General features: G+C 38.7%; 1 protein-coding gene across 1 annotated transcript in view; it reads left to right on the top strand.

Annotated features, from left to right (window-relative positions):
- Positions 1-13,665, top strand: part of LOC136857363 (serine/threonine-protein kinase PLK1-like) — a 692,893-nt gene that overhangs the window by 84,961 nt on the left and 594,267 nt on the right. Inside the window, exons 3-4 of the mRNA XM_068225160.1 lie at positions 5,971-6,015; positions 6,953-7,096. Coding sequence (XP_068081261.1) covers positions 5,971-6,015; positions 6,953-7,096 — 189 coding nt within the window. The remainder of the gene's footprint in view (positions 1-5,970; positions 6,016-6,952; positions 7,097-13,665) is intronic.

Here is a 13,665-nt window from a genome sequence, read left to right as displayed (position 1 = left end):
TATTGTTTGTTACATCACTTTCTGATTCAGTTGTCCTTCCCAGAGTAACTTTTCGATCATGTTTTCTGCCATTCGCATCAGTCACCACTGATCTGCATTTAGGGCAGTTGCCCAGGTGGCAGATACTCTGTCTGTTGTTTACTCATCATCTCTTCAAGAATTACACAGAATTTTTAAATTTATTAAACATCTCCCATGGTAAATTATTCCAATCACTAACTCCTCTTCTTATAAAAGGATATTTGTCCTAGTTTGTCCTCGTGAATTTCAACTTTATCTTCATATTTTGATCTCAAACTTATTTGATTACCAATGTCATTCCACACTATCTCTCCACTGACAGCTCAGAAAGTACCACTTAGTCTTCCCATCCCAAATTCTGCAACATTTTTGTAACGCATCTCTTCTGTCAGAAATCACCCAGAAGAAATTGAGCTGCTTTTCTTTGGATTTCTTCCATTTCTCGAGTCGAGTAAACATGGTGAAGGTCCCATACACTGGAAACTTACTCTTAATTTGGATATTACCAGAGACTTATATGCCCTCTCCTTTACATCCTTACTGCAACCCCTAAATACCCTCACAACCATGTGCAGAAATCTGTACCCTTTACTTACAATCACATTTATGTGATTATCACAATGAAGATCTTTACTTATATCAACACGTACATACTTACAATGATCCCCATGAGGAACTTTCACCCCATCAATGCAGTAATGAAAACTGAGTGGACTTTTCCTTTTTTTTTGCTTTACGTCGCACCGACACAGATAGGTCTTATGGCGACGATGGGACAAGGAAGGGCTAGGAGTGCGGAGGAAGCGGCCGTGGCCTTAATTAAGGTACAGCCCCAGCATTTGCCTGGTGTGAAAATGGGAAACCTCGGAAAACCATTTTCAGGGCTGCCGAGGACTTTTCCTTTTAGTGAAACTCACAACCTGTCTTAACACCGTTTATCATCATATTATTGCCTGCTGTCCATCTCGCAACATTTTCGAAGTCTTTTTGCAGTTGCTCACAATCTTGTAACTTATTTATTACTCTATACAGTATGACATCATCCGCAAAGTCCGACTAGTTGGCTGAACGGTCAGCGTACTAGCTTTCGGTTCAGAGGGTCCCGGGTTCGATTCCCGGCCGGGTCAGGGATTTTAACCTTAATTGGTTAATTCCAACGGCATGGGGGCTGGGTGTATGTGTTGTCTTCATCATCATTTCATCCTCATTACGATGCGCAGGTCGCCTACGGAAGTCAAATAGAAAGAACTGCACCTGGCGAGCCGAACCCGTCCTGGGATATCCCGGCACTAAAAGCCATACGACATTTCATTTCATCCGCAAAAAGCCTTATCTCCGATTCCAGTTGTTTACTCATTATTTAAGGTCCAGTAATATTGCCTTGAGGAATTCCCCTCTTAATGATTGCAGGATCATTATCAACATTGAAACACCAACTGCATTTTACAGTAATATGAAGGAATTATTTTCAATAAAATGTCAACTCATTATTTTTATGTACATTAATTTATTAAAATATTAATACAATGGAACATGAGAAAACATGTCAAAATGATACACTCCTCATCTTGCAGCCATTAAGAACTCATTGGTACTGTTTTACATTAAGGCTAAGCAGGGTATTTTGGAAGGCAAAGAAATGTACAATGCTATTAAATAATTATGTAGAAGACACATTGAAAAAAGAAAAATAATTGCCAATGACAAATTCGTTAGTTCCAGAAATAAATGCATGGCAGCTTGTGCTGAAATAATGAAACTGCTAGGAAGGTAACAAAGGAGCCTGTAACCATTATGCCAAATATACTGAATGATTCGTTTGAAAATACTGTAAAAAACATGTCTATAAACTGGAAAATAATCTTGACTCACGCAAGGAGAATGAAGATACATTTACAGATATGCTGAGTAAACTATAAACTACCATGAACAAGTGAAATAAAATATACATGACATGAAGTTGCACCTAAGGGATATTTTTCAAAATAGTTAAAGAACTCAGGAATTCCAGGACAGATGAGTACAATGGGCTCTCCTCAAAACCAAATGAACATGTTTGCATATTGTAGAATGCAAAGAACAGTCACAGCATGTACATGGATACTGAGGAAATACATATTTTATATTCAGAGCAAATCAGTGGGCAGCAGAATGAATGACCTGTTACCGGTACACATTCTTTGCTGACACTATAAAACTCATCTGTCCTCCTGCTTCCAACCTTACATGAAGTGGAACTTTCCACTGTCACATCATGAACACATTTGTGGACTGTTTTTGTGTCTCTGCCTTATATATTGCACAGTTTTGCTAAGTTTTCCTTTATTTACTTTTCACAACCTATCAAACACTTTGTGTTTTACCACTGACATCACAGCATTTATGCTCTTATCCATCCTACTGACTCGAAGACCTTCCATTACCACTTGTTTTAGGACTCGGTGGAAGACTTCTAAATGCATACTGGTATTAATGTGCACTTCTAATCGGTAACAATAGGCCCTCTGATCACAGCTACTAGCATATTCCTTTTCGAAGTACACACCAAACTCTCTACATGTGTCATTTTCACAAGCATGTAGGAAGTTGTTGAGCTCACTGTGGAATTCAACTACGTTTTCACACTGCAACAATGTCCTTAGGTGTTTGTTACACAATTGCTTTGAATGCCTGGCTACCATGAATTTTAGAGGAAATGTTCTTTCTCCAAGCCCTATCCATATGCATAGAAGTTTCTTCAAAGGGGCACCTGTGACTTCAACCCATGCATTAGAGAATGAAGCCTAATTATCAGTTATCAGTATCTGCACAGGAAAATCAATTGCAGATATTGATTATTTGACAACATACCAAAAAAAAAAAGTCAGCACATTGCAGTCTGTTCGATTAGAGTAACAGAATGCAACAGAGAATCTCTCATTGTATTCATCTAACATCAATAATGTTGTAAGTGAGAAGTCACAAGCATTTGTCCCATGAGTACTGCCAATACAAATGATTTATTTTCCCAAACTCCACAAGCATTACTTTCTGCGCATCAGTCATAATTATTAATACAGAATCATTCTCTGTCAATCCGTATTCTGGGTTGGAAATCCCTTGTAATTTACCAAACCGGACATACTCATTACCTTGTTCTTTTAACCTATCTATCCAAATGCACACACTTTCTACATCTTTCTGACTGTTTATCACTATCTAATCTCAAATCACGAACAATATTACTCAGGTCATGTCTTTGCAGAATCTGCTTAGTATCTAAATTGTCTGTGATATTTTTCAGAACAGTGTCAAAGGGAATATTCTGAGCCAACTGGCCAGCAATCTGTTCTCTCTCTCTTCATTTGACAGCAGGATATGCCCAACTCCTCTGTGATGTCCAAAATGTACATTATTGTAAATAACATGCACACTCAATTATTTATTTTACATGAACCCTGAAATTTCATATGCCATATTCCCTTTCCTCTTCTTTTGACCAATCCACTGCAATGACAGAAATAAGTAGATCCTTCAAGGGCTGTAGTGCCATGGGGTTTGGTTTGGTTTGGTAGTTGTTGATGTCCTCTTATGTCTTGGTGGACGAGTTAGAATATATCTGGATTGAGTTTTTTTTTTCCCCTTTGATTTCCATACTTTAAATTCTTGAAAAGAATAGAAAAATTTAATTACTAGTTGTTAACATTAAGATGATGATAAACTCATTGCACAGCTCAACTTGTGTTACGGTAAGGGTCATTCTATAAAAACTCAAACTACAACAAATTAGACATTTACTTTTTTTTTTTACTAAACTTGTTTGTAGAGTACTCGTTCCTGCCTGGTGGCCATAATTGTTAAGGCATTGAAGTCTGCGCACTCTAACACCGTGGTTAGCCGGTTCAAGTCCCCTTGATCGAAAACATTTTGGCCACCAGGGTAGAGGAGGTGGTGATATACAATTTCTAATCAGTAGATTGCGTGCCAAAAGCCTGGAATAAATTCCAAACCTCTCTGCAGTGCTCATATGGAGTGAGGGCATATGACGCTGCTGATGGTGATTCGTCTGTCGGTTGGAGATGTTAAGCCTTGAGCAGCCCCCTTGGTGCTATTTGACAGGAGTAGGCTATGTGCCGGCACAGTGTTTCACCCTCTCCCTTCCTACTATCATATATCACGTCATTCATTTCATCTCATTAATTCCTCTGATGAGGCTGACGCCAGGAAGGGCATCCGGTCCGTGGTTGGCTATTCGCATACTCGGCACAAACAACATTCAACCCCGACTATCTGTAAGCCTACAACATGCTGCTCACTGCACAATGCGGGGACAACGCTCTCGAGATTTCTCGAAATTTCTCGCGAGAAATAGTGCCTGCGCTAGTCCCGAGAAATCTCGAGACCCTGTCTCAGACTGCCCATCACTAGTATACCGCCTTCCTCAACCTGCTTCCCATCCGTTTCTGGACATGCCTTATGCATTCCAGTTTTTCAACTATACAGTCAGCTCCATACGGTTGGCTTTCACACACTGCCTTGTAAGCACTGGAGTCTCCACCTCCGAGATACTTAACATACCGAACACCGTACTTTTGGACAATCTCCGAGATACTTTACATGCCGAACACCGTACTTTTGGACAGATCTCCGAGATACTTTACATGCCGAACACCATACTTTTGGACAGAACGACTAAATATTGCCTTCATTCCAGCAGCCTCCCAACTGCCACTTGAACCACTATAGTTTTACCACAGGTCTCTTCATGTTTCTTACTGTGACTATCACTCACTGATTAAAATATATAAATCTGAATTAATGAAATACAATATTAAAATATTCACGAAATAAAATTCTCAATTGTCAGACTATGTACTCACACTTAGTACTTAGCCGATTACTTACATGTACAATAGTCGACGGGTGCCAGCTACAAATAGATGTAGCGATAATAGAATGAGAGCATGACAGCATAACATATCGGTTGTGGGAAAAGGAGATTGGCGTTCGGTTTCCCCATTAAAATGCGAGGATATCTGATATAAAACAATTGTATTTGGTAATGTACAAAATATATTCTTTAAATACTGACTAACTAGCGAGACCTACTGCGATAATACAAAAGAAAATATAAAACTGACATAACTGAAAGAAACTGTAGACATTAAATTTGAAATTTTCTTGACTGGACATTTAAAAGTTATGTGATATAAATGGTGATTCCCAAAGGGAATCTGAAATATTTGTCCCGAATGAGTAAATTTATAATACCAATGTAAATGATCCGTTATTGGACATAAATTTTCCAGCTAACTGATTCCTGGTTGCCAGCGTTTCGCCCTCATGTGCTAGGTTTCTTATTTGTTAATGTGCAATCCAGCATAACTCCCAGGTACTTTGGTGTAAAGCAGTGTTCCAGTAAGTTCCCCTTCCATAGTACTTAGAGTTTCTGAGAGGCCTGCGCATGCCGCAGATGGAACGCACAAATTTGAGTCTTGGCTGGATTTGGTTTGAGTTGGTTTTTCTCATAATAGGTACCTAGCTCTTCTAATGCAGCAGTTAAAGAGATCTCTGCTTCATGAAAGGTATCAGTTTGAATAGTAAGTGCAAGGTCATCAGCATAGATAAAGCTTTTAGTATTTTCTGGTAATGGCTGGTCATTAGTGTAGATGTTGAAAAGAATAGGAGCCAGTACACTGCCTTGAGGTAGTCCATTCCTTTGATTCCTCCATCTGCTTCGGCGTCCTTGGAATTCGACAAAAAAGCAACGATTTTCCAGGAGAGTAGCTATCATCTTGGTTACCTTGATGTCTGTAATCATTCTATAAAGTTTGTGTAATAATATCCTGTGATTTACTGTATCGTAGGCAGCTGAGAGGTCCACAAAAGCCACACCAGTAATCTTCTTCATTTCAAACCCGTCCTCGATGTGCTGGGTTAGATGTAAAACCTGTGCTGTGCTTGTTGCAGGTAAATTTCACCGACAACACAATAATTATATTATGTCCACACATGCTTTACAATGGCGAAAAATGAAAGTATCCTCCTAATCAATACATCATATATTCCGTCATTAGACGGAGTAAACAAGATCAGACATGTTTCGGCTCGTTTGAGCCATCTTCAGTGAAAAAAATTTAGGGGGGGGTTGGAATAATTTACATACTATGAGTTGAAAAAATGCTAAAAAACATAATGAAAGCGCAAATGAAAAAACAAACAAAAGAGAGCCTATACGGAAACAAAATTAGCACAAATATACAATATTTACATCAATATGCAGAGCAAAAAACAACTTGTGACAAAATTCAGTGAAACAGGTGTTAATTTGAAATAATAATTGATACTAAAAACTGCGTTAACCTAAGAAACAAGGGAATGAGAAAAGAAATGATGTAGATGGAAATGAATAATAGTAGCACATGGTGAGGTTGTGGACCTCATAGTTTACAAATTATTGGTTTATAAACTATGAGGTCCACAACCTCACCATGTGCTATTATTATTCATTTCCATCTACATCATTTGTTTTCTCATTCCCTTGTTTCTTAGGTTAACGCAGTTTTTAGTATCAATTATTATTACAAAAATTAACACCTGTTTCACTGAATTTTGTCACAAGTTGTTTTTTGCTCTGCATATTGATGTAAATATTGTATATTTGTGCTAATTTTGTTTCCGTATAGGCTCTCTTTTGTTTGTTTTTTCATTTGCGCTTTCATTATGTTTTTTAGCATTTTTTCAACTCATAGTATGTAAATTATTCCAACCCCCCCTAAATTTTTTTCACTGAAGATGGCTCAAACGAGCCGAAACATGTCTGATCTTGTTTACTCCGTCTAATGACGGAATATATGATGTATTGATTAGGAGGATACTTTCATTTTTCGCCATTGTAAAGTGAAAACCGTCAATACGGAATGATTCTAATATCTTGTAATGTCCACACATGGGTGCCGTGACGTACATTGACGAGAAAAAGAATTTCCAGACCTACTGCTTCTCTACAATTTGTGAAAATGGTTGCAGTGCTGCATTGGAGAAAAGGTTGAAGCATGCGCTGGTATACTTGCCAATCATGGAGACTCGATATAAGGTTAAATAACTCTACTGCAATGAGTGTTAAAACCCTTTGTAATGTTTCTGTTCTGTTGCTATGAGTGTATATTTTAGCCCTGCTGATTACAATTGTAATTTTAATTGGTTTAACACTGCAGGTCAGTTTGAACTTTTAAATATATGTAACTCTGTTTTGCTCACATTAAGTTTTAACTGATCTTGAAGATCAGGTTGTATTTTAAGTAATGTGAAGTTAAGAGGAGAGAGATCAGAGGTAACATTTCTTCCAAGATGACTCAAATGAAAATGCATGAAATTATTTTATCATAGCACAGCGTCTCATAAACATATTCCCAAAGTTTCGTTGTAAAAAAATGTACGTAAGTACCATAAAACAATAAAAATTCACGTACGTGCATTTCTGCGCCCACCTGTCAAGTTTTATTCCCATTTCTTCCAGGTACTTTCAAGAACTATTACCTTTTTTGCACTATTATTGTAGGCAAGACTGGAGCATTGACCTAGACGGCTGTGTGTTTGTCCTCATGTGATTTCTTATTGTTGAAACTGTTTCCGTTATTGATGGGCTAGCGACGGAGTCGAGTAGAATCGAGGGCTTCAGTTTCACTAAGAAGCTGCGGAAAAGGGTAAGCAACCCCATCTTCTTCTTCAGGGCGTAAGGAAATTCTGTCATGGTGTGGTACGATTCCTCACCCGCATCCGTATAGTAGTGAACATTCCTAGCAAAAAATAAATAAAATAAATAAAAAAATGACTTACTCTTAATATCACAAAATAAAAGCCAAATATATCTAAGATAGCAACCTGTTCAATGAGTGTAAAGGCAAAAGAAAAAAGAAAACCTAAAGGGTAGAATTTAAACTTTGGTACTATTTGCTGTCAACATGTTTGACATTGTGGTAGGATTATCAGTTGGTAGGGGTGGAGATGGTTTGTAATAGTCGTATGTGAAATGACGTACCTTGCCATTGATGCTTTCACGGCCCATGCTTACAGATATGATATAGGCTTTTGGGCTTATGTCGTGTCAAGAAAATAAGGTGAAATTCTTTACGTCTCGCAGAGAACTGTGCTCTGCGCCATCAGAAGAAAGATCTCAACTGTCTATGAGAAGGGCTTCTTAAACAATGAGCTTTTGAATTTAGGTGTTATAATACAAGTGGAAATGATACGGTCATTCGTAATCAGATGGCTCCCTGGACGCGGTACAGCGCTAGCGTTTGAAGCGGAAGCTAACAGAACCATCAGAAACAGTCTAAGAGAGTCGCATAACATGTGTGCGTCACATGACTGACACAAGCCTGGAATGAAACATCTGGCGATTAGGAGTGTACAAATTTGGAAAAGACCGAGACGAAATAACAATAGTGAAGGGACAGGGAAGGAAACTACCTACGTAAATCCTTAATGGCTGGCAACAAGGTATTATTTAATTGATAGCCAGTGTCCCTGTTGAAATTGTTAGGATTTCTACGTATTTCCACAGCTTCCCGTATAATCCTGGACCTGCAGTGTCTAGTGTGGGTAAGACTTGAGCATCTTGGAATACGACAATGACCTGACGATAGAGCGTGCTCAGCTATTGCTGATTTGTCTGGCTGGTCGAGACGAATATTACGTTCATGTTCCTTGACATGGGTACCAATGGACCGGCATGTTTGGCCGAAGTATACCTTACCGCAAGTACAGGGAATTTCGTATACCCCAGGATGTAAAGTGGGGACAATTTGTCCTTGGTTTTACCCAGACTGAGCAATTTTAGTGGCAGTGCCAAAGACTGTTTTTATATTGTGTTTGCGGAGGACCTTGGCAATTCGATCTGTAGTGTTGTGAATGTAAGGCAAGTAGGCAGTTCCCTTCACTTCTTCCTTCTGTGCTCTCTGCTTGGTTGTTTCTCTGGTATGCAGGGCTCTATGAATCTGCAAATCGCTGTAACAATTACCCTTGAACTTGACTCAGCGTGTGTCCATGTCCACCTGGATATCTGATGGCTCACGAATTCGTCTCCCTCTAGACGAGTGTCGTGAGAATGCCTTGTTTTTGTGCTGGATAGTAGCGAGAATCTGTGTAACCGCTTGTTTCGGGACAATTTACGGTTACCATAATAATAATAATAATATAGAAATAACCAGTAATAAATAATAATAATGATAATGTGATAGGAAAATGACGCAGTGGCGGAGAACTCATATAAACCAAATACAGGGAACACTTACAGGCCTAAAAATGACAACTAAGACAGGATGTGGAAGCTGCGGGAAGCCCTTATCGAGGTCCATGGGAACGTATGACGTTATGGGGGAGAAAAGATTTACAAGAAACACCCTCTAGCTCAACTATATTAAAAATGACAAGAAAGTTTTACAAAATACAATTCCACGACACGGAAACTAGACATACTTAAGTAACTTAACATAAAATTTGATTTAACAAGAAGGTGATGCTACCTTAAAGGTATAGTTTAAAGCGAAAGTATTTAATGGATGAAAGAATTAAAAGTACGGCAATTGGAACCTAAGGTAAACTCGGACTCATCAAATCAAACTTTTAAGATGACATTAAGCGAAGAAATAATGAAACACAAAAGGAATTAAACTAAATGAAACGAAACCGGAAAACATTGAGAATAACATTGCAAAAACACTGAAATAACACTTACTTCGGAAAGGCAGGAGTTCCCGAGCGCAGCCCTCGAGCGCAAACGCTCGCGAGGGCGGTCGGATGGAAAATGACGCCGAGCACACGCATCATTTTTCGAAGCCGGCCACAAGGCCGGAAATGGCCCGATTACAATCAACCAATAAGATCAAACTTACCCTAGATTCCTGGACCTTTTTGCCAATAGGAACTCTCGTTACCATATATGGTCATTTTAACATCGTTAGCAATTGCACAAGTTCTGGAACATTACGATTACAACACTAAAATTTCATCATAGGAAACCGCGCTTGCAGCACAGGTACAGGATGCTCCAAAATAAATCACCCCACAAATCTTACATCAGATTACATAAAAACTACATTTTAAAAAAATCACTTCAAAGCACTTTTGCATGTTGCAATGTTCATACAGTTCAAAATTTCTTGCGGTTACATGAAATTCCAGTAGAGTCCAGAGTTGCAAAAAAAATTAAATCCTTCAGACAAATAAAAAAAATTAAAATTTACATTTCCAAACACACTGTAGTTTCAGTTCTCCGTCCCACCAACCGGTGACAATCTGCATGAAGATAGCATGGAGGCATGGAGGTATGTTGATGCATTTGTGGTCTGGACAGAAGGTCCTGAGAAACTTCATCCATTTGTAAACCACCTAAATCAGGAACATCCTTCAATTAAATTCACTATGGAGATAAGAGACGGATGCCTTCTTTTCTTGGATGTTCTGTTAAGAAAGAAATCAGACAGCTCCTTAGGAAGTACCATCTATCGTAAGCCAACCCACACAAATCTCTATCTTCATGCAGATTCTCACCACCATCCAGCACAAAAACAAGGCATTCGCACGACACTCGTCAAAAGGGCGAGACAAATTTGTGAGCCATCAGATATCCAGGTAGAGGTGGACACGCTCAAAGTCAAGTTCAAGGGTAATTGTTACAGCAATTTGCAGATTCATAGAGCCCTGCATCCCAGAGAAACAACCAAGCAGTGCGCACAGAAGGAAGAAGTGAAGGGAACTGCCTACTTGCCTTACATTCACAACACCACAGATCGAACTGCCAAGGTCCTCCGCAAACACAATATAAAAACAGTCTATGGCACCGCCACTAAAATTGCTCACAGTCTGGGTAAAACCAAGGTCAAATTGTCCCAACTTTTACATCCTGGGTTATACAAAATTCCCTGTACTTGGGGTAAGGTATACTTCGGCCAAACACGGCGGTCCATTGGTACCTGTATCAAGGAACATGAACGTAATATTCGTCTCAACCAGCCAGACAAATCAGCAATAGCTGAGCACGCTCTATCGTCGGGTCATGATGTCATGTTCCAAGATGCTGAAGTCTTACCCACACTAGACACTACAGGTCCAGGATTATACGGGAAGCTGTGGAAATATGTAGAAATCCTAACAATTTCAACAGGGACTCTGGCTATCAATTAAGTAATACCTGGTTGCCAGCCATTAAGGATTTACGTAGGTAGTTCCCTTCCCTGTCCCTTCACTATTGTTATTTCGCCTCGGTCTTTTCCAAATTCATATGTTCCTCATCGCCAGATGTTTCATTCCAGGCTTGTGTCAATGTCATACACCTGTCAATGTCATGTGACGTACACAAGTTATGCGACTCGCATAGACCGATTCTGATAGTTCCGTCAGCTTGCGCTTCTAACACTAACACCGTATCGCGTCCAGGGAGCCATCTGGCGACGAATGAACGTACCATTTCCACTTCTATTATAACGTCCAAATTCAAAAGCTCATTGTTTAAGAAGCCTTTCTTGTGGACAGTTGAGATTTTTCTTCTGATGACGCTGAGCACAGTTCTCTGCGAGACGTAAAGAATTTCACCTTATTTTCTTGACACGGCATAAGCCCAAAAGCCTATATCATGTCAATGATGTACCTTATTTTCATTTTTTTTTACAACCAGTAAAACACATTGTGTTGTGAAAATGTGTTAAAATGCAATATTTATAATAAAATACAAAACTCAAGAACACAAACCTCCGCTTTACCCTTACACAAAACAAACCAACAACACGCACATTTTCAACTGAGGAAAGGGCACGAAGATCGGAGCATCTGAAGAAGTACTGGGAGGACCGCAAAGCCCGAACAATCCCTTCAAAGAGACCTGAACTACGGACTGACTAAAGTGATCCTATGTGGTCATAAAAGAAGAAGAAGAAGAAAATGCTATATAAATACCAAAGAGGATCTTTTCAAATAAAACTTAATTTATGTTCTTTTTAATATTTCATCTGACAATTGTGCCCCCATTGACCTGCCCGCAAATGCTGAAGAATATTTCAGTATATACAATTTAAGTGTAACTGATAAAACACGAAAGGCAGAACAAAATGATGTTCTACGATTTCCTTCAATAGTGACACAGATTCATGAACAGGACTGAAGTAATAGTATATTTTCCTTTTATTTTTCTGATTTTGCATTAATATACATACATTTTTCTTTTGTGCATTAGCCGATATAAATTTAAAATAAATGCACAAATTCTCTTTTTGCTTCATGCATCTTTATTTCACAATTAGCTCTAAGCAAAAGTGATTTCGTTTCACATTAATATCACCAAAAAGACATTAGCCATTTATCAGAATTAATTAAAAATCTATGGTTTTCTTCAAACACTAAATTATAAATACTACAACATGCAGAATGTACAAGACACTAAATCTTTAATTTAAAAATTCTACAACTACCAGCCCCTAGCCAATGGATTCGAAGGTCCCCCAGGGAAGTGCACAATTGCCATTCACATTCAGCTTGGTCGTTGAGGAAGATTGCAAGAAAATCAATCAATAACAGGAATAAATCAGAAGTCAGGCTACCAGCAAAAGAACACAGCATGCAAAAATCAACATACCGTACACACAGAAATAATCCCTACATATTTTTAAAAGAATCTGGCATCAGAAATGAATATGGTTTTCCATGGTACCTTAAGGTCATGCCAGTTTCCTTCCCACACTTTCCTACATCATCGCCATAAGACCTATCTTTGTTGGTGAGATGTAAAGCAACTTATTTAAAAAAAAAAAATTTCCTCGTTAAGGCACCTCCTAGCTTCATATTCAGGGCTGCCGACAGTGGGGTTCGAACCCACTATCCCCCAAATGTAAGCTCACAGCTGTGCTCACCTAACTGCAAGGCCAACTCTCTGTTTAATGAGGCACACACTATGAACTTGAGAATATTAAAGGCCTATAGTAGTCCATATTGCATACCTGCCAACGTTTCAAAAGGGCTATCAGTAAAACTCACGCGCGACAAAAAATGTAACGATTTTCGACGTACCCCGGCTTTACGAAAATAACAATACTTCTGGGCTACAAAATACAATAATTCATGCTTTAAACAGAATACTTCAATGCAATGATATCTACTTACATCATAGGCCAATTATTTGTAGAGGAATATAACAATCAAGACGAAATCCATGTTGAACAGCAGCAGACGTGGTGGATATTAGTTTGGAGCTTACATAACAGGACTTCCTTGATAAATTAAGCACATATGCGATAATTGGAAAAGGCTTTACACAATAAAACCCTTTTAACATAACACAGGCAAGGAATAATATAATACACACTGCAAATCACACGCTAATTCGACCTGAAAGTCATAGTTGTGGCCTTTTTAGCTTCCTGCAAAAAGTCTTTAGAAAATGTTTTGTCATAACAGGGACCAGAAGTCATGGTCTTCAATCAAAAATAGATTCCAGAGATTCATTGGACATGGATGATCTGAACTCTGTTCTATTTTTCTTCACAAGGCTGAAATTAGGTTCACATTCTGCATTGCTATGGGGTATGGTGAGAATAGACAGCATTACCCTACAAATTCGGTTATACTTAAGAAGTCCATCGGCTACACAAATTGTTGATATTTGTGCCCAAC

The sequence above is a fragment of the Anabrus simplex genome, chromosome 1, assembly GCF_040414725.1.
Source record: "Anabrus simplex isolate iqAnaSimp1 chromosome 1, ASM4041472v1, whole genome shotgun sequence".
Lineage (NCBI taxonomy): Eukaryota > Metazoa > Arthropoda > Insecta > Orthoptera > Tettigoniidae > Anabrus > Anabrus simplex.
The sequence above is the reverse complement of the archived record's forward strand: the minus strand, read 5'-3'. Positions and strand labels throughout refer to the sequence as shown.